Below are 20,980 nucleotides of genomic sequence, written 5' to 3' on the forward strand. Positions count from 1 at the left end.
CTTTTTAAAATGACTGATGTTTCAGAGACAAACTGATTACTGATGAGACAAGCAATAAAAGGAATACAAAATGACTCACCCTATTTTAGAGTATACCTACTGTAAAGCTCAACAGTCTTTCTGCCTCCTAAAAATTTACTTCATATGCAATAAAAAGGCCTTGAATTTCTAGCACTGAATATTTAGGCATTGGAATTATGTATCTAAGTTTTTTTGGATTCAATTCTTCAAATTTTCAACAACTTATTTTACCCATGAGTCTCCCCTCACTGTTTACGCTGAATTTTATACCTCATATTTTAGCCTCTGAATTTGGCAGATCGAATTTGAGCAACTTGAATTTACATAAGTCGAATTCTATACCTGGCATGGGAATCTGGACTATCTGAGCAACTTGAATATATATTATGTGATTTTTTTAAATTTATTTTTTATGTGAATTTGCGGATTCTGAGTTTGTGAACATTGAAAAATCAAGGTGAAAATGAGTTATTGAATATTTGAAGAACTGAATTCAGGGGCAACAAAATTCAGATACATAATTTAAATGCATACATTTTCAATGCTAGAAACTCAATGGCTTTTTAATTTAAAAATCAGATTCACTTCCATGGTTTTATTGCGTGTAGCGTCTCCTCTTAACTTGCAGTAAAAGGATGGCAGCAAGGTTATTCCAAACTAGGATTTTTTCTAGATGTATTTTGAAAAACAAATCAATAGTATATAAATGACAGGTTCAAATCTGAGGTTCTTTCTTCGCTGAAGGCCATAATATAGCCTTCTAGACTTACACAATATAGAGTTACCCTGAATTCCCCCAGGACAAACATACGCTAAGTAATGAATCATTTATTTTCCTGCAGTGGACTCAGTGGTTCTCAGAAGTCAGTGTTGTTAAGCGCACTATGAGGCTTTTAAGTCTGTCTCAGCTCAGCAGCACAACAACTACCAGGCAATGACAACAAAATTAGCAAGAAGAGACATTACTCTTCCTAATGTGAAGCTCTGTGGTGAGCACACTCACATCAGGTTAGGTCATTTTCTGTCCCCTCTTCAGCTCAAAATATCTATGCTCCTTTGTGTCAATATTGCAATCCTTCCCTGCTCCCTCCATCCTACCTCCAACCTCTGTCTGCTGAGCCTTTCAAGACTAAAATAAAGCTCTGAACGTAAAAAAAAAATCAGGATTCAAGCTCAGCTCTGTACACTTGTTCCCTTGCTGCTGCTGCTGCTGCTGCTGCTGCCGAAAAGCTCATAAAAAGGCACAAAGCAGGAATGTGGGCACAGTCTCTATCCTTGTTTTGTTTGCAAGTCAACCTTCGCAGCCTGAGGGTAACACTGAAGCTACTTAGAAAAATATGGCTAGTTTACACTTCCTTGCCACATAAGGATTCTTTTGCAGTAAAAAAACACATATCAAGCCCATCAGTATGATGTTAAACTTGGAGAAATATAATGCAAAAGGTGCAAAAAGCAAATGACGAAAAAAACTAGTTTAGCCTTTGAAACCTGTTGAAAATTAACAAGAAATTAGAAAATATAATTTATATTTGATATATATATATAAACTCCAAAGATAATTTATAATTTATATATAGAAATGATAAATTATAAATATGTAATTTGTTCCCTAGAAATTGTTCCCAACCATTTAAAAAAATAATCTTCTAGTACTACTAATTTCTTGCAGTGTTTATAACATTTCTTACCAAGCTGCTTATTGCCTTTTCCTCTATGTTTCTGAAAATAATCACACAAATTTGGACAGGATTCAAAAGTTTAAATACATGTGAAAAGCATCTCAAAGCAGCAGGGAAAGCGATGTTGCTCCAGGTTTCTAGGGTTTAATAGAAGTCTAAAACATCACCTTTTTAACTATAAATGAACCCCAGTGCTAATGGAGAGAGCTTCCTTGCAGTGTGTCAGAGTGAGCGAAAATAACACCCATTAGGATAACATAATGTCAAGTAAGTAGAATGTCAACACCAATCCTGTTTTGTGATGCACCTCAGCGCTTTTAAATGTCAGTTTGGATGAACTCCTAAAATGGCAGACATAATGTTGTTTTTGATAGGGTCATGGAAATGAGCTGCGGCATGGTGCATTGACTCAAACTGAATATTTGCAACTGTCAGCGCCACGTGCCTCTTCAGCACATAAATTACTCATTTTCATTCTTCACTAACAGCCCTCTGTGAATAATTACAAATGCATCATAATAGCCCAGCAGTGCCTCTGAGAAGATGGCTTGGAGGTACATCAAGTGAATGAGTATCAAGCACTCTGACTGAACTTTAATTTGCTGGTCACGCACCATTAATTGTGGGTTAGACAATGCGGGCCGAGTCTTTATGTGTTGCGATTAAAACGAAGCAACTCTGCGTAGCTGTGATTGCTCAGAGATGAGCAACAAGCAAGGGAAGAATTGTTCAGTAACGTTCATGCAAACTTCTGTAGCTGCCGGCTTCATATACGACCTTTAAATGTATGGAGAGCATTGGGATCATCAGGCCTGTGTCACTTCAACACAAGTATGTTCACTGCTTGAAACCACGCTAATTAACTATGAAGAGAATTGGTAAAAGGGCATGCACTTGTATAGTCCTCTTAGTCATTCAACCACTTAAAGCACTTTCACACTACGGGTCACATTCACCCGTTCACACGCACATTTACATACTGCTGGCTGAAGCTACCATACAAGGTGCCACCTGCTACTCAGTTTTGAAACATTCACACGCACACCTCTGGCACAGCCATCGGGCATGTGCACAAAAGACTTACGGCAGCCAAGTGCTGCTGTGTGTGTCACCCAAATGGCTAACTTCCGGTTTAGCGCTCTGCTAACCTGAATGAGGAAAAATTGTTTAATTTTGCACTAAACAGATCAAATCCTGATGGTAAAAAAAATCATTCCTCTGGGATTTTGACGCTCAAAAAATATATCACTGATTTATAGACATCTCTTTCCCCAATCTAAGTCAACAGAAAAAAGTCTTTTTTGACCCCATGGCATCATGCGACAAACCCGGAATATGTAATTTCACTTTTGACAGTTATTTAAATTTGGCCTCAGAGCTCGGTGCTGTTCCTGCATCTTGCTATGGAGACCAAAACCATTTTTTGTACCAGTCTGTAAACGTGTTTATTTTTGCTTTTAAGTTGGATATTTGTCTACAGGGATTGATTGGCTGCTTGAAGTTGCCGTTTAATGAACTTCAGTTTTTGGCACGTCTGCACTGGCTTTATTTTTCAGCTGAGGAGGCACACACCTACTGCATTTTAGTTGGAAACACAAAAGGTAAACATAACTTTTATACCTTCTCGGGGCTCCTTAAATTAGACTTTATTTGTACACCAGCTTAAGAATGACTGTACAGCATTGATGGAGGCAGCTGATTATGTGGAGAGCTGAGGTCACACTCTAACACACTGATTGTTAATAAGATCTTTATGTCATCACCACAGCTGTCCCCTTAAGGACCTAAAAGTGCAGTGTGGTTTTACTTACGCTCAGCGATGACCATGGGCGGGTAGAACAGGAAGTATCCCACCAGCTCTGCGGTCAGCTGGTTGAGGAGGCCGCTGGAGATCGTCCCGTTTAGAAACGCATCCTGGTTCTTCACCACATACACCAAAGAGACTGACGGAGAGCCAGGCTCCTGGGACACACTCTGGATCTGAGGAGAAACACACCATTTTTGCAACATTAGAATTCAACTGAAACCCATAAACAGGCAGCACATGTATAATTCAAACATTCCTACAGAAATATTTAACGGTATTATACCAAATGTCTACTAAAGTATGCATACCAGAGCTCCAGACACAGAATGACACTTCCAATGAACAATGTTATTTTGCTTTCTATAATAAGACCAGTTTGGCGCTCTGAAAACAATGTGACTGAGTCACCAGCAAAGCAGACGATGATACGAGGAATTCCTATCACATTCCTCCATGAGTGTTAATATTTCAGAGGATGAATTATGAATGGACCCTATATCTGCTTCCGCTTGTTGAGACCTACTTTATGATTATGATGGCGTGTGCATGTATATCCTGCAGTCATGAGAGTACCTTGAAAGTCACAGAGAAAGAAGCAGACAACTCAAGGAGGAAAAGCATTTGAAAGGTTCAGACATAAAGCAGCTCTGCAGGAGAATGAGCTTTGATTGTGTTTGTGGATATAATCCATTAACTGCCGCCACAGTCGCTCCCTTCTTAAAGTGCAAATTGCTACCAAACAATTCTGAATATTTTGACATTTTATTGAATAATTAGACAGCAATTTTCCATGTTTTGTGTGTTAATTTGCAGTAAAACACTTGTACTGTGGAAGAGAAACAATGAGGTCGCAGACACATAAAAAGTTGCATTGTCCTAAGTGACCGCAATATTACCTCCAGCTTTATTATTCACGTTTTCCTGATTAGCATGTTACATGCAAATATGACACACTTGGCTGTCTGCATTTTGCACTATAAATAGCCTCCATGAGCCCATGCATTACCTCCACAGTGAGTCTGTTGTAGGTCTCCAGCACTTTGTCCTGAGCCTCGTCGAAGGCGTTTTCTAGCCGCTGCTCCAACATCTGGACGAAACTGCAGGAGTATATGTTGTCTGTTGGGCCGACAAACCTCAGCACTGACGGAAGATAGAAAATGATATTTAACTGAAATTGAAACGGCAATTTATTTTAGTCTGTAAATAATTAACATGAACAAAAAACCAAAAAACAAACAGAGCAACAGAAGAAAATGGCAATTACATCCAATTACCTCCTACAAATTAGTACTTTGTTTCTGACATCATGCATGATTTATGCTGTTTTAAACGCTACCGTCAAAAAGAAAATTAGACCCTTTAATTTAATAAAGAGCGGATTTTCTGGCCGTTGATGAAGTAAAATGCAAAAGAAAGTTTAAAGAAATTCTGAAAAATAAAATAATGAAAAATGGTGCGTGCATATGTTTTCACCCCTTTTGCTACGACGCCCCTAAATAAGACCTGGAGCTACCAATCACCTAAAAAAAGGTGACATAATTTGTTAATTTAAAGTCCACCTGTGTGCAATCTAAGTATCACATGACCTTAGTTTGTGTACATCTGTTCTGAATTTCATTTCACTTCACCAATATGACTATTCTGTGTGAGTCCATTACAAAAAAAATCCAATAAAAATCTATTTGAATTATAGGTCATAATGTAAAAAAATAGGAAAAATGCCAAGGGCGGGTGAATACTTTTGCAATGCATTGTATACAACTATAACGATTATTTTTTTGTAATTGTATGTTCTTGAAATTAATAATTAGACATTGTTAGTATCAATGTCATATCGTCAATAATATCATTAGAACAAAAAAATACTGTTAAATATTGTGATATTATTTTACAGCCATACCACCCAGCCCTATTTAATACAAATGCATCTATAGCACCAACATCAATAAGAACTACATTTAACACAAGAGAAATGATTTAGAAACTCTGCAACAATCTACTTCACAAAGCTGTATCTGGAATCTGTATCTGGGTCTGTGTTTTTCGTATTAATGAAAGTATTGCTCCAGATAGATGTTTCCTGTGTGAGCGAGAAACCTAGGCAGCGAGACAGAGAAAGAGGATTATCGCCACTATCTAGAATGAGAACAACTAAAAGAGTAGTTGTCTGTCAGCGTCACACAGCTCTGCAGCGCGCAGGAACAGGGTAAACAATATTGAGTCCATCAGCAGATTATGGAGGATGTTATTAATGTTGTCTCAGTCCCTATACTGCAGTCGCCCTCCATTCTCTCCCTGCACTCTGTCTTTCTCCGCTCTTTTTAAATAAACTCTAAAGGGGATAGGAGAGGTGGAACAATATTCTGACCTAAATTCAAACGCCGTGGTGCTTATGAGCGCAGGCTACATCTCAAAGGCTCTACATCCTTCACTGGTCTCATAGTCTGCAACACATTGCAGGCACAAACACTGTTGACCCAGTTGGTAATCTTATGCAAATTGTGCTGTGGATGGTGAATTGGCATTATACTGTGTATTTATGGTTTATGAGCTCAACAAGCCAGAAATGGATTTTTGTTAGGGCCTAAAGTGCCTACTTCATACAGAGCTGCTTACTAATATAGGACTAGTCTGTATTACAATATACACACAACAAGCAATCAAATATGTATTTTGGCCATGTACCATAGTTCAGTTGGTATTTCAGAAAACACTGAAAGCACAGATACTGTTGAATTCCTAGTTAACTGTTATATATTAAATAAATTATGACAATATATGCTATATAATTTAAAAAAATATATATATATTTTAGATCCAACGTGGATCTGAAATATATGTAATAGTGGAAAAAATGCCATGAAAGTACACTGACTACACCAATTTTTACAACAACTATCTTTTTTCTACAAACACAAATGTAAGGCTAAAGGCTCTATATCGATATTATATCAATATTGTTATATGAGACTTGATATTGTCTAGATTTTGGATATTGTAACATCCTAATGTGCCTTTTCCTGATTTTAAAGGTTGCATTACATTTCTCAGAAATCTTGTGTAAATACTTTGTGAAAGCACCAACTGTCTACCAACCCTACAATATCATCACAATATCGATATCAAGGTATTTGGTCAACAAAATATTATATTAGATTTTCTTCGTATGGCCCAGCCAATGGCAAAGGTGTTAGCAGATAGTTGCCTATTCACACATCCAGCAGACTCAGAGTAGCATTTGTCTGAAGTCATTTTTTTAAGTCCAATATGCACTCCCCCTTTAGTCTCTGCCAGCTCCTAAGAAAAATATCTGTTTGGCTGCTAAATGCTGCTCTATTTGCAACAGCTAATTGCTAACTTTGTGTGCTTTTTGGTGCAGGCCAAGTAGTGCACTTTGGATTTATTGGTGCTGTTTAACTAAAAGCAGCAACTATATGCTGCTGTGATCAAGGTTGTGAGAGTGGTGAGAAAATCAAACTTTGCAGGCCATAAAACCAAAGCAATGACCTTTTACAGTTCATGTTCTGTGATAATTTAACCGATTGATAATTTAAAAAAAAAGAAAACCATTATTAGTTCGCCTTGAAATGCAAATAATTTTAAAATTAGGGTTGGCCAATATGAACGAAATCAAATATCACAATAATTTTTTTACTAAACACCACACGATGGATATTGCAGCGAAATTGCAGGGACGGCTATTTTTGCTTTTACAAAATATTTCACAACTATATTTTTGATAAATTATCATAAGTAATGTGGATATAATTACTAAATGGCTAAATGCAAATAATAGAAAACCAAGATAATTATGGAAAATTCTAAAAATTACACTGGACTGTATGCAGGCTTTAAAACTTGGACAAGGCAACGCTTCAGATATTAAGATATCAAAAATGTAAGATGTTTTCTAGTGTCATATCACTATATTGTTGTATTATCAATATATTGCCCAGCCCTATCTTTTTTTTTGTGTAATTATTATAATTATGTAAAAATAAATAAATATGTAATTAGCAACACCCAGCAAAATATATCAAATTCTTTCCAGTGAGCTGAAGTTAACTCAAATGCATGAATAAAAAACAAAAAAATACAATTCTTAATTTAGAAAATTAATGGGTCGACAATCCACACATGTATCTTTTAAATAGCTATTTGTTAATTGTACTGATTTTCGTGCCCTTGTTCCCTAAAGACTCGATTTAATATGTGTGTGTGCTGAAATGTGTTTTTTTAAGAGGCTTAAGAGGCTGACTAAGTGAATGGACCAATTTGCCTTTGCTCTGCAATCATGGGAGTTTGTATGGGATTTAGGGTATCAGAGAAGAGTAAAGGAGAGCAGACATGTAATCAGAATTTTCTAATTTTGTCTCCGCTCTACTCTTCCCCTGTGTCTCCCTCCCCATACTCTCGTTGCATTCTCTATCACCCAGCTCTCCTTCTGCTCATATTCTCTTCTCCTCCTCCTCCTCCTCCCTGCATTTCTCTAACCTCTGCTATTCTGTCTCCTTTTGCTCTCCATAATTAACATCAGCAGTCCAGGTTTGTTAAATTATGTTCTGTAAACACTCATCTATCTTTTTTCTTCCATCAGGTTTCATCACCTGTTTTCAGCTGCAGGTGAATGCTTGGAGCGGGCACCCAGGTTGCCACGGGAACCAGAACTGCCTTAACCAATGGAGTGTGCTGCCTGATGTCCGACAGCAGCTTGTCAAAACCGTAAACATGCAGCGCCTCAACCACCAAGGAGGAAATGTAGACAATTTTGCCGCTGGTCACGTAGTAACCCAGTGTCACGTTGTTGGGGCTGCAGTCATCGTGTTCCACCTGTGACAGAGAGACAGACAGAGAGAGAGAAAGGGAAATTCAAGATGTAGCCGTTTGTATTTTCACAACACTTACATCTGTATTTCAAGAGCAGCTGTGTACATGTATCTTAAAAACATGGTGATGCTAGAGGATTTGTGTTCTTATTTCAAACGCAAATGCTGCAAAGAAGAACCAGACAAGCAGTATCAGAGAAGAAATCAGTGCTACCAGGTGAAACAAGACTCTACTGGAGACGAGTCGTAAAGCATCTCTTTCTAATACATGATGTACCAGCTACGGGTTTAGAATACAAATGCATCAGACTTAGGATATTTATAATCCCTGTTTTTTTTATTTTTATTTTTTTATTAAAAGCCAAATCTGCCTCCAGGGCATATTTTAGCTTGAGCCTTCAACAGTCATAAATCTGACTAACTGTGTCCTGGAAAAACACATACAGACAAAAATCGGCGGTGAGTCAAGACTCGTATTTCTGGAACTACACGCCGCCCACCTTCCTCTACCCTCCACCTTCATCCACACTGAGCAGCTGGGGCTGCTTCTACTATGGCTCCTTCCTCTCTCCTCATCCTTCCTTCCCTCTCCTCTCCTCTGAGAGCATTAGCTCGTCTTTTTCTGAAAAAAAAAAAACCTTTCCTGTGTTTATTAATATCTCTGTTAACCACTATAACTCATCCTCCCTCCATAACTGTTGTGTAAACTGTTGTGACACAGTATGTCATCATAATATATTGAGATAAAAACAGTGGTTCCAAACTGGGTCCAGATTTTGTCCTTAGTCATTAGTCGAAGGTCCACACATGAGATAAATTACCACATATGTAATGATATTTCACAAGATGTGATCAACACCACAACACAATGAAATTAAACACATTGCAAGAATAACGTGCAACTGGTTCAAACTTAGTAAACAGATAGCCCTGCAAACAACAAAGTCCATATTATTGCTTCAAGATCAGTGACATAAAAATGCTGCAAAGGCACAGGATGGTAATACGCTGAATAATATCTAAGAACATCAGGAAACGGCACTTCAGAATGAAAGCCCTGTGCTGGAAATTCAAATTTGTTTTACAAACTACAAACTGCAGTCAATTTAGAAAGGACCCACAACCCACATTTGGACTGCAGCCCACCAGTTAGGGGTGTAAAACACATTTATAAACCTGTGTAGGAGTGATTTGTACATGTATATAAGCAGTTAATAATTCTGCATTAGATTATAATAAGCCTGTATATATGGATATTGTATAGTTGTTACTCATGAATCTATTCAAAACTTTGCTTTATTGTAGGTTTTAAGTAGGTTTCAATGATACATTTAGTTCTATATAAGAAGCACATTTATCATCAGCAATAAAAAATAAAAAAACATCATATATTGTAAAAACTAAAATGTCCAGTAGTCTATAGTTGTGTTTTATGAGCATGTATCAGTATTAAATAGCACAATTACCAAAGGTGATATTATATTGATTCTTCGGACAATTCTGATCCATTCATGAGTTTATACACATATATTAGTTCCTCCGAATGTTCCTTAGGTTTAATTAGTACATCTTCTCTGTATATATATTAAAGTAATAGTATCCCTATAGTTTGTGTCTGTTTTGTTGTTTTTTGGGGACCTTTGTTTTGTTTTGATATGTATCTTTGTACTTTTACTTTTTTAAAATAATGTTTTCATATGCATGAATGGAATCCTGAAAATATTTGTAACTGCAATTGCACTGTCATTTGCATCTATTAATAAAAACAAATCTTTGCAAAAAAAAAAAAAAAACATATTTGAATTCACACTGCACCCTGCAGAACTGACACGTTTTGTTTTTTCCACCTTTGTTTTGCATACTTGAACAGCACTGTTGTATCTAATAAAGCCAACTAGACCTGCCTTCGCCCTCAGCTGTCACCTCTCCCTCCCTGGCAACGTTTTAAAGCTGTAATACTGGCAAGCAATTTTGCAAGCAATTATGGTTAACCACATTGTTCAACAATGCAAGACGTTAAATAATGCTGCACGCTAATTTCATGCTGTTTGACAGTCCCCGTCCCTGCTCAAGCCTATATTTGCCCATCAACAATGCTTCAAAATACTGCCTACACAGCCTCATGGCTTTGGCCAATATTATACACACAGCTGTCTCTCAATAGACTGATCCAGATTGCCAAATAACAGTCTAGGTTATCTGATGGAGAGGATAAGAACTGAGGTGTGTGTGTGTGTGTGTGTGTGTGTGTGTGTGTGTGTGTGTGTGTGTGTGTGTGTGTGTGTGTGTGTGTCAGGGGTAGATAAAAGTGGACTGGAGCTTAGAGACACTGAGTCACTCCCAGTGCGGCCTCACAAACAACTGGATAAAAATAGAAAAAGCAGCCAGATGAAGACATAAGACGGGCAGATAGACAGCGAGATGAAGAGGGGCAGGTGGACCGACAGGGAGACAGGCAGGCGAGACAGACAGACTAACAGACAGGCGAGACAGACATGTTGGCAGAAAATCAATCGACTTAAACCGAGAGAGCAATCAGATAGTGAAGATGGAGGAGGGGAGCAATATGAGAAAGGTAAATATTGAGAAATGCACAGGGAGAGGGCGAGAGAGTGAGGAGACGGAAAAGATGAAGACGAAATAGAAATAGACTCGGTTGAAAAGGAACCAAAGAAAGGTTGGACAAATCAAAAGAGAGCCAAAAACAATCCACTCGTAACAACAGAATAGACAGATCATTTGACTGCACTGCTATGATGCAGGAAAAAAAAAAGATAATGAGCATTTATTCTGGATTCATTCTCCATCACCATCTTTGTCTAAGAGAGAGGGTACGAGTGTCTGCGTGTGTGCATGTCTGTATAACCTGTGTAAGCAAACGCTGCCCAACTATTCAACAGGTTTTGTCTATTCAGACTCGAACGCTGTCTACATTAGTCACCTCTCTGTTCTTTTCTAGCACCATTCAGATGAGTCCTTGTGAGGTGAATGAGCAGGAGGAGCAAATGATGAACACTGTACAGAATTATCAAGTGATGACACACTCAAGAATGAGATATCTGCACACATCGAGGGCCAACACTGTGGCAAAATTAAGATTTAAAGATTAGATTATCTTACTAGCATCAGATGGAAAAGCACTTTAACTCAGCATAATTGAGCAGACACTTGGTGGTCATCTAATTTGCATCAAGAGCGTACAAACCAGTTGGAGTGGAGTCCATATCGAATGCAAAGGTAAATTTGCTTCATTATAAGCAAAGCAAGCTAAAGCTCTGGGAACCATTTAATGTCTGTAAATGTTACGTAATGCAGCGTTTTACTTGATGGAGATAACCTCATACTCACATCCATACAAGATTGACTTCCTATGAGTCCCAATTTATTGCACTGACCTTAATTTTCTAGCCACCTAACACCTTGTTTCCTTATCCCTGACCTGTGGTTACTAGTCCCTGAACTGTGCATCCAAGCCAATGACTGGAGGTTGGCGTTCAGCTTCCATGACGACACTGTCCTGCTAACCTGAGTCTGGACAGGATTAAGAGGAACCTGCTGCAGGGGTGCAGTGCAGAGCAGAGTTCTGCATTAGGTCAGACACCAAAAAAGATGAATCACTGGTGCTAGTTTGTCTTAATTTTGCAGCTCATATGAAAGGCACTGAATTCATTAATCTAAAAATAAGGCCATAATTGGTATTTAATTGACTTAAATTTATCTTTCAAAAGTCTTCAAAATGTTCAGACACAGGAGGAAGGATTTTGTGAATCTTGTTTTTTCTGATACTGCATTGTAAATTCTTGAAATAGTCCAAACCTGGGGATATGTGCACTGCAACTACATGCAAACTTCAGAGGATGCACGCGCCATAACCTTGTACAGACCATAGACTCATATATTGGTGCAGACTTTGCCAAAAATGCAAATAAACAGGCTATACAAATCTGTTTTGTGACAGCACTGGTTTCTGTGAAAGACAGAAAAAACAGCACTCTTTTGTCACTCGAGTTGCAATTCCAGCTTTCACCACAATCTGTGTTGCAATGATGTTATTTAATGAAGTATTTTTGTACAAAATGGCCACAGGCAGTGGGTGAATGAGACAAAGGACTTTGTAAGTCATGCCAATTCTCAACGCTGATGTGCAGTATCAGATTGATTGGGCAACCCATAAGCAAAAATATTACTGTATATTGCATTTCCTGAATTATCTTTGTTACACATGTATGAAATGGCCCAAAATGATCACTTTAAACATGCTGTCTTACTGACTTATTTGAACAGTGCATGCTTATTATAGGATTTGCAGAGTGTGTATAGTCTTGCAGAACTAATTGAATATATGTGCGGGTGGCTGGGCAGGTGTGGCATTGCATGGTGCAGTGCCCTGGCGGAGCAGGTCTTGAAAATCAGACAGGTGAGGGGTTATGGTGCTGACAGGCAACAATTCACTAGCCAGTGGGACACACACAGAGGATCACATGCTCGAAAATACACGCACGGTCCGACCAGTTACCACAACAAAGATACAGAAGCTCAGATTACAACACACACACACAAACACACACAGAGGGAGCCTGACTTCATTCTCTACTCTGGATACTATTACTCCACTTATCTTTATAGCAGATACTGCTTTGTTGCTACATTAATATTATGAATCTTGTGCACAGCTCCTTTATCCCCCAAACCTCACTGTGGTTACTGGTTACTGACCTTTGCCTACAAGTAATTTGTGCTTATTACCCACTAACCTGTGGTCATTATGGCTGGAAGAGACACTGACCTGTGCATTGGCTGAGGAGTCATTCAGGGCTCGTTGAAGGGCGTGGCTCAGTCCTTTAGAGAGGTTCTGTTTCAGGATCAGGTCGAGGCGGTTCCTACGCAGCTCAATGGACAGAACTGCGGTGGGAAAAAATAAAATTAAATCAGAGCTCACTGACTGTGAATAATGTGCTGGAGGTAATATCTTTCCCAAGGACAGGAACTTGGACTTTGGCCTCTGGTTAAATGTCTCCTTGGTCACTTTGTGCACCTGCTTCCAACACCAGTAAAAGCCTTGCACTGTAGTATTAAACAATCTCCGCTAAATGTAATCAAAGGCTACAGTCTCCAGCTTGTTGTTAATTTAAGTGTTTATGCTGAAGGAAAATCTGCCCTTGCTTTTGTGCAAGTTTTTAATTAATTTGCATGCATGTAATTACATCTTGGACACATAATAGGTGCTTTGAGCCCGAGCTTCTTAAATGGCATTTCACCTGCATTTATCATCTCTTTGTATTATTACAGGAAAACAGCAAAAGCCTGCCTTTACATAAGAAGAAAACAGTACTTTGTAGGTAATTTGGGACATGCAGTTTCCTAGGGTTTTTTTTTTTAGCCATTCATCTTAAGTCTTTTCACTCTTTATCTCGAACACATAAGAAATTACTTGAACTTGAATAGCTTTTTTTGGAAATACTGTTTTTTTTTTAAATTGTTTTTAATCCAGGTTAAACGTAATGATGTAGTTTTAGTGTCATACCTGTTCTGACCCAGTACTTCTCAGTCACGTTGCACGGTAGAGAACTTTCCTCTGCACTGGTACTGGACGGAGGTTCAGTGGTCGTAGTGGGAGGCGGCGTGGTTGCAATCGGGATGAAGACGGTGGTGGCAGGTACCTTTGTTGTTGTGGTTGTAATGGTAGTGGTAGTCGTGGCGGCAGTCGTAGTTGTGGTAGTTGCAGGTGTAGTAGTTGTAGTAGTAGTGGTAGTGGTTGGGGGGGCCGTAGTAGTAGTAGTAGTTGTAGTAGTAGTAGTGGCGGTGGTAGTGGCAGGTGTGGTTGTAGTTGTGGTTGTAGGCTGAGTTGTAGCTGCTGTGGTCAGTTTGAGGCTCGTCGATTGCTGCGTGGTTGAAGCATTGGTAGTATTTGGTGATGCTGTTACAGCGCTCCCATTGGTCACCGCCTGTGTCATCATCTCAGCAGCGGTCACAGTTAGAGTGGTCATTGAGGGCGTCGTCGTGGTTACCGTCGTCAGCTGAAGGCTGTCATTGGTCACAGTGTCCTGGCTTGTGGTGTTAGAAACCGTAGTGGGTCCTGGCGGCGTTTGTGCTCTTGCTGTGGTGGACAAAGTCGAGGTGGTGCTGGGTGATAATGATGTGCTTTGGGTGGTGGTTAGTGTGGTCGTCTGCCGTGAGGTGTTTCTGGTGCGCACGGGCATCGTGGTGTTCCACTGATGGGTGGAGAAAGGGCTGGTGATGTTGGCAGGAAGTGTGACATCGTGGTCGCCCACTGTGGACAGGAGAGACTCGGGGACAGTGGGAAGATCCCAGGCTGGCAGGCTGCTCACGGACTCCTCTGCAGAGAGAAAAACACAACAAATCTATTGTATTAAAAGATGCCTGGTGACAGTCTTTTTTTGTATTCGTCAGCTAATCTTTAGAAAAGACCAAAACTAACAATAAATTGATCCTATTTAACAAGTACTGTCTGTGAGGCCAACAATTCAGCTATTTTTTTCATAATGAAGATTTCTTTGTTTCCCTGGCAAAAAGGGGGATTATATAATAACAAAAATAAAATAGACAACAACAAAAAAAAAACCCATCTGTATCTGTACTGACTATTGGCCAAATTGTTATTTAAAACATCAGTATCGGCCCAGAATTCCCTATCAAAATTAGTTTACAGACAGGAAATTAACAGAGAAAAGTGCTAAAAATTAAAATATATTATATATTTTGTAACATATTTCTCTCTCTCCTTTCGTTTTTAACATTAATTTTCAGGTTGTTTCACCTTTAACCAATTTCTTGCAATTTGCTCACTGCCTTTTCCCATTTCTTAGAAGAAAATTAAACCTTTTTTTAAATACTTGTGAAAGGCAGCTGAATGCAGCACCAGAAAAACTGATGTCCATCCACGTTTCAAAGGTCTAAAGCCATTTATATGTAAACAAAAAGCCAGTCATGTGAATCAAATAGCTGGCAGGGTAACAACAAACTTGTCAAAATTGAATTGGCTGTTTTCTCATGAATGAGGAACAAGAAAGATGAGGAAGCTTTCATCAATTCTAAATACATAAACTGAAGTGAGCATCAATTTAAATTTCGAATAGGAAATAGAAATCCAATTTATTGAGTAAACTAGAGGAACATTCTCATGTCAGGGGTTTATGTAATCCATCTAAATCATCTCTATACAACATATTGAAATCAGATGCACGTCGACGAGAGGTGTAAAGGAGGCTTGACTGAACAAGAGGGAGACAATCAATCCTTTTTGTTCCCTCGTCTCCTCCCCTCACACCAACGCATGGGGACGCATTGTATTTGGACTGTGATATAAATCCATGTGATCATACAACACTACAGAATAATAGATTTTGTTCAATCTTGTGTCAGAAGCAAAAAATATATGTGGAGAAATTACCTTGTTGATGATGTCACTGTTATTGTGATGATGATGATGTAACAGGAAGTAGGGAGACATGGAGGTAGTGGAATGGGACAGTGGTGATGATGATGAAGACAAAGCTGATGACGATGATGATGACGTACAATGAAGATGAAGACAAAATAATGACGATGATGGTGATGATGATGGTTGTTTAGGTTGCTATGATGAAAATCACATTGTGATGGAACCAGTTAAAATGAATTAAGATTGTGACAGCGACAAATGTGAAAATGTGCTGACGGTCATGAACACAAACAATCTGAAGTTTGCACAAAACATCTCTAATTTACTGTTGCAGCACTGTCGAGCTTTCTGTTCTCACATGAAATATATTCCGCTCACAAAGACGTTGAGTTATACCATAAAGATAAGTAGAAATTTCTGAAAAAAAGGCAGAAAAGCAGGTTGGTATTTCTATCTGATGGCCGTCTGAAGGCTGTAGCTAACACTTTATCAGCTGTGATTACTTCTCTACAACTCTGCCTGCCAGCTGACTTTTAAGTCTTTCCTGTTGACTTGTTTTAAACAACAATCCCTAAAACTGCAGCCTGATCTCGCAGAAATGTATGAAATGAGCTTGACCTTTTGCAACAATAATGTGTGACGGTGGCAGGCAATGTGTAAAAATTACAGGCCGGCACCATGGAAACAAAGTAACTGGAAAGTCAATTAGGATCTTTTGTTGTGGCCCTGGATGTTTTGCAATACATAGCATATAGATATTATAGAGTGGTGCCAGAGTGAGTCCTAAAACCCAGAAATGAGTTAGCATTTTTGCACTTCTGGTTCCCCCATCTTGAAGTCAATGGGTTTTGGTTTTTTTTTAAATGGGTCTTTGGTTAGTTTCTTGAAATAAGGTCTGTAATTAACACAGGCTTAAGAGACTTTCATGTTTTGTTCTAAAACATAAAATATGTCAGCTCTGAAGCTTTAAAATCTTCCAAAAGACAATTACTAATAAGTGGCTAAATAAGACCACAAAACATCATCATGTAAAACACGGCTATACAGCGTTGTTTGATTGAGGTTCTTTTGAAGTCATGTGAACATGATGTAGTTCCTTTATAGCCTAATTTTAACGTTTCATTTCTGTCAATTGCATTCACACTTAAAAAAATCATAAAAAGTTGCATTACTTTGTGAAAATAAATTGCTAAACAAAATATGTGTCATCAACTCTAATTGCCAAAGGGCTTAATTTCTGCAATAATCCAAAATCCAAATAAAAAACTCCATTAGGTTTTTGTGGAGGGGATCAATGTTGACAAAAAAAAAGTCATACCTGCAGAAAGCGAAAAAGACACAAACGCAGGACTTTCACACAGTAGCTGTACATGTAAGGTGTAAAACTATGTCATTGTTAATTTATTTTAACTTTGCCTTGGTATGTACTTTACAAACCTAATTGACATTATGTGATAAAATGAGTATGATATAGCTCAACTTAAACCACATTTTCCTTAACCTATCCTATCCTATTTTTTCCCTAAACCTATCCAAACTGCAACTATTCCATAATATACACCACGTTTTAATATGCCTCTATTCGTAATTGACTCTATTGGCATTGTTTCGGTGGTGCATTCTTCATGCCACCACATTAAGCAGTGTAAGAGGTTGCGGTCATTTCACGTATTTCTGTGAGATCAGGCCAAAAATGCACCTAATTGCTAAATTAATGATATGATGCTATTGCTATTGGGCCTTAAGTTACATGTTACATGTAAAAACCAAATTCTCACTGACTAATGATTAATTTAGAGGACATGGAATTAAATATCTCTGTTATACTTGAAAGGTCCTTGTTCTTTAGAAATAGTGCTGCGTTACCACTGTAAGTAGCAAGCTAATTAGCTGAGAATGCTCTAAATACTGTTTAATCCATTCCTCACACTTTTGCACTTGTCTTTTGGGGTTATAAAAGTCTAAGCAAAAGACAGGACCCTCCAGACTCTAAATGCAGAGTCTAGCTCTAATTAAAGCCCCATGCATATTGTTTCGGCATGTGGAGAAATTAGAGCTTGACAGGCCTGCTGTGTGTAGTTATGGTTCCTGCGCTATGATTGCTGCTCTTGGAGGGGATTTAGTGAACAATTAATTCAAATAAAAAATCAAAGTTAAAAGATGTTTGAATGACAGAATAATTCTGCATCATACCCGAACTGGAGCTGCTATTGCTGTTGGAGGAGTTGCTGCTGACAACAACCAGAGAGACATTGTCTGGTCTCGCTGTCTGACTGTCTCTTTTATTGGCTGGAGAGGAGGAGGAAGAGGAGGAAGAAGGCAAAGAGGACGCTTTTGTGGTAGATGAGGAGGAAGAGGAGGAGGCCCTGGATGATGATGAAGAGGTGCTTTTGGTCCAAGCAGCTTTAGACAGCAGTCCTAAAGGTTTTCCCAGCGCTGGTGCCCGCAGCTCTGCTGTCTCTGCCAGTATGGTGGGGACAGACGAGATGGCTGCCTGCTGTCTTTGGCCCTCTGCTCGCATCTGCTGCCCCAGCCAGGCAGCCGGGTCCCTGGGCATGCTTGGCAGGTCACCCCCCTCTGCATCCACCGGACTCCATTCAGCCCCAACTTCAGCCCAGGCGCCGGTTCCCGTCATTATCCCAGTCTCTGCAAAAACTTTGCCACCTGAACCAGCGCGCACTGCGGCTTCTGTTTCAGTCCAAACAGCCGCTCTGGCCTCAGCAAACACTTTCCCCTTAGGCCAAGCTCTCGGACCAGCGTCAGTCCCATCCATCGTGTCCTTAGCCCCAGCTCTGTCTCCACTCCTGGGGATGGCTGAGAGGTTTGAGGGCACTGCAGGATCCAGAGGTCTCATTGACTCGTGGTGACCTCCCTCAGCTGTAGGAAATATGAATGATAGGGAGGCCAGGGAAGGAGTGGATGGAAGAAGAAGCAGAAATAGTGTTTAATTGGGAGTTCTGGGCAGCAGAATCATAGTAATCAGTCTTGTCTGACTCATCTGTCCACAGGCTGGACAATGACATCACTTTCAGTTCTTTAGTGACACATCCATCACATAAACACACACACACACACACACACACACACACACACACACACACACACAGACACACACACACAGCCAGAGTCCTCAAATCATTAGTCCTCGTAATGCCACCACAACTGTCCGACTGCCAGGAGATTTAAAACTGCTCACACTCACACACACTCATCTTGAGAGCATACACACTTCTCTGCTCTCTGGCATATGCACACATATGCACATTCTTCTTATTACTCACACACACTTATCCGAGGGGATTAAATAAAACCTCCAAAACTGCGATTGTGGAAAAATAGTAATAATGTCTAAAGTAGGTCACTTATGTTTTAGAGGATAAAGCATAGGGAATTAATTTAGATGTTCCAGAGTGCATAAATTAGGGCACACACACACACACACAAGCACACACACCCTAACCAGCTGTGATTTCACAGATACTAATCTGATCTGTAAGTTTAGCCATGCTAGCCCATGGATTTATTATTCCTAGAACATACACAAGCACTCAGACTCAGGCCGAGCTCATAGCTGAGACCCATACTGATGAGGCTGAAATATGTTTTCCGGAGCAAAGTTTGGGGTGAGTTATGCAAGTAATGACAGTTTTATGGAGTCATTTTTCCATTTTTCAATTTGACATCAAATGAGTCAGATACATGGAAATGGAGCAGTAAAGATAGCATCCAGTCAAAGCATTTAGCTTCGGCCTTTATCTCCATTCTGTGAACTGTCTTCATCTCCTCTGCAGCCTCAACAAAGCCTGAAGGTTTGGCAGACTGAGGCGATTATCCTGCCTAATACATTCAGTCTCAAAGGCACCTTGCCTTAGTTGAATTGAAAGATGAGAAAAAACAAGGCTGACCGTCTGACTGGCTCACTGGCTGCCTCGCCGGGTGACGCGGTTTGTTGCAGCTGGCCGTTTGGTCTGAAGTAGAAAGGTTTAGATCTGGTGTCACCTGAGGCTGATGTTGAGTTTTGTAAATTAGTTTTCAATGTAAAATTTCATAGAGGTTTTTTTAAAAAAATTATTTGTTTTTTCAAGCATACATTCATTACATAAGTGTGCAACCCAATCGCCAGAAAAAAATGTTGGCATTTCTGCAAACCATGAATATGTGAAACTCTTACTTTTAATGGTTATCATTTGGTTAAGTTTAGACACAAAAAGCACTTGGTTTTGGTTCGGAAAAGAACATTTTTGCTTAAATTACCTTATTTTCAGCACTGAAAACGTACTGACGTTTTCCAAAACAGTACCAGGCCTGGAAATGCTATCTGCTAATTCTATGACTTTTCTAACTTTTTCATGACCATATGAACCTCCTTCATCCACCATCTCCACCACCTTCTGATGAGAAACTCAGCTCAGATACATGTAATCTTAATCATGTCACTTTAAAAATGTTGATATGTATGAAATGTAAAAATGTAATGTATCCACGTTTGGAGAGACACACATTGCGAACATTTTCCTCTGGCAGCTGGGCTGAAGGGTTCGTGTGTGTTGCACACTTCCCATGCTCCAATGTCCCTGTGGAGGATTGGTTAATTAAAAGACAGTGATTCTGAGCAAAAGCGGCTTTACACAACCCGCTCCGGGCTTAGCTGCTGTATATCCTCGGGACGGCTGCTATAAAGCATTTCACCACCCCGCTATTAACCACCACCACTGAGCAATGTGTTCCTTGTCATAGGGTGTCTTATCATAAACACTATGAAAAAGAGGAAATGAATCCATTGACAATTTATATTCCAGCTTTTTCAGGGCCTATGTTGTGTCTTAGCGCCATCATCCAGAGCTCCATTAGTCAGTTTCAAAGAGGAGGAAACGACAAGGCTAGAAATGGCAGAGTCGATTACTTGATCACTGCAGGGAGAACGCAGTAACATACTTATTAAACTGAACAGAAATGTTTCTTTTTGCAGCAGTTCATCTCATCCAGAAACACTACAGTTTTTCTGTATGGTGTTTTTTTGTTTTGTTTGTTGACCCGAAACAGACTGTGATGTTTAAAGGGAATACATGCTGAGCACTTTTGCTGACATACATTCTATTATTTTTTTAAGAAATATAGGTTTTAAGAAAGGCTGAGATGATGCAGTACACATCTCGTTTTTATTAATTAATTAATTACCCAATTCTGTTATTTAACATCAATATTAAAGATGCACTTATCAATATTAATATATAAACAATGGATC

General features: G+C 39.2%; 1 protein-coding gene across 1 annotated transcript in view; it reads right to left on the minus strand.

The window, feature by feature from the left end:
* The window catches only part of kiaa1549la (KIAA1549-like a), a 116,488-nt gene that overhangs the window by 52,867 nt on the left and 42,641 nt on the right, over window positions 1–20,980 (minus strand). The window contains exons 2-7 of the mRNA XM_042495435.1: window positions 17,929–18,612; window positions 13,858–14,670; window positions 13,120–13,235; window positions 8,115–8,337; window positions 4,514–4,647; window positions 3,512–3,680 (exon numbers count right to left, since the gene is read on the minus strand). Coding sequence (XP_042351369.1) covers window positions 3,512–3,680; window positions 4,514–4,647; window positions 8,115–8,337; window positions 13,120–13,235; window positions 13,858–14,670; window positions 17,929–18,612 — 2,139 coding nt within the window. The remainder of the gene's footprint in view (window positions 1–3,511; window positions 3,681–4,513; window positions 4,648–8,114; window positions 8,338–13,119; window positions 13,236–13,857; window positions 14,671–17,928; window positions 18,613–20,980) is intronic.

Source organism: Plectropomus leopardus, chromosome 11 (genome assembly GCF_008729295.1).
Source record: "Plectropomus leopardus isolate mb chromosome 11, YSFRI_Pleo_2.0, whole genome shotgun sequence".
Lineage (NCBI taxonomy): Eukaryota > Metazoa > Chordata > Actinopteri > Perciformes > Serranidae > Plectropomus > Plectropomus leopardus.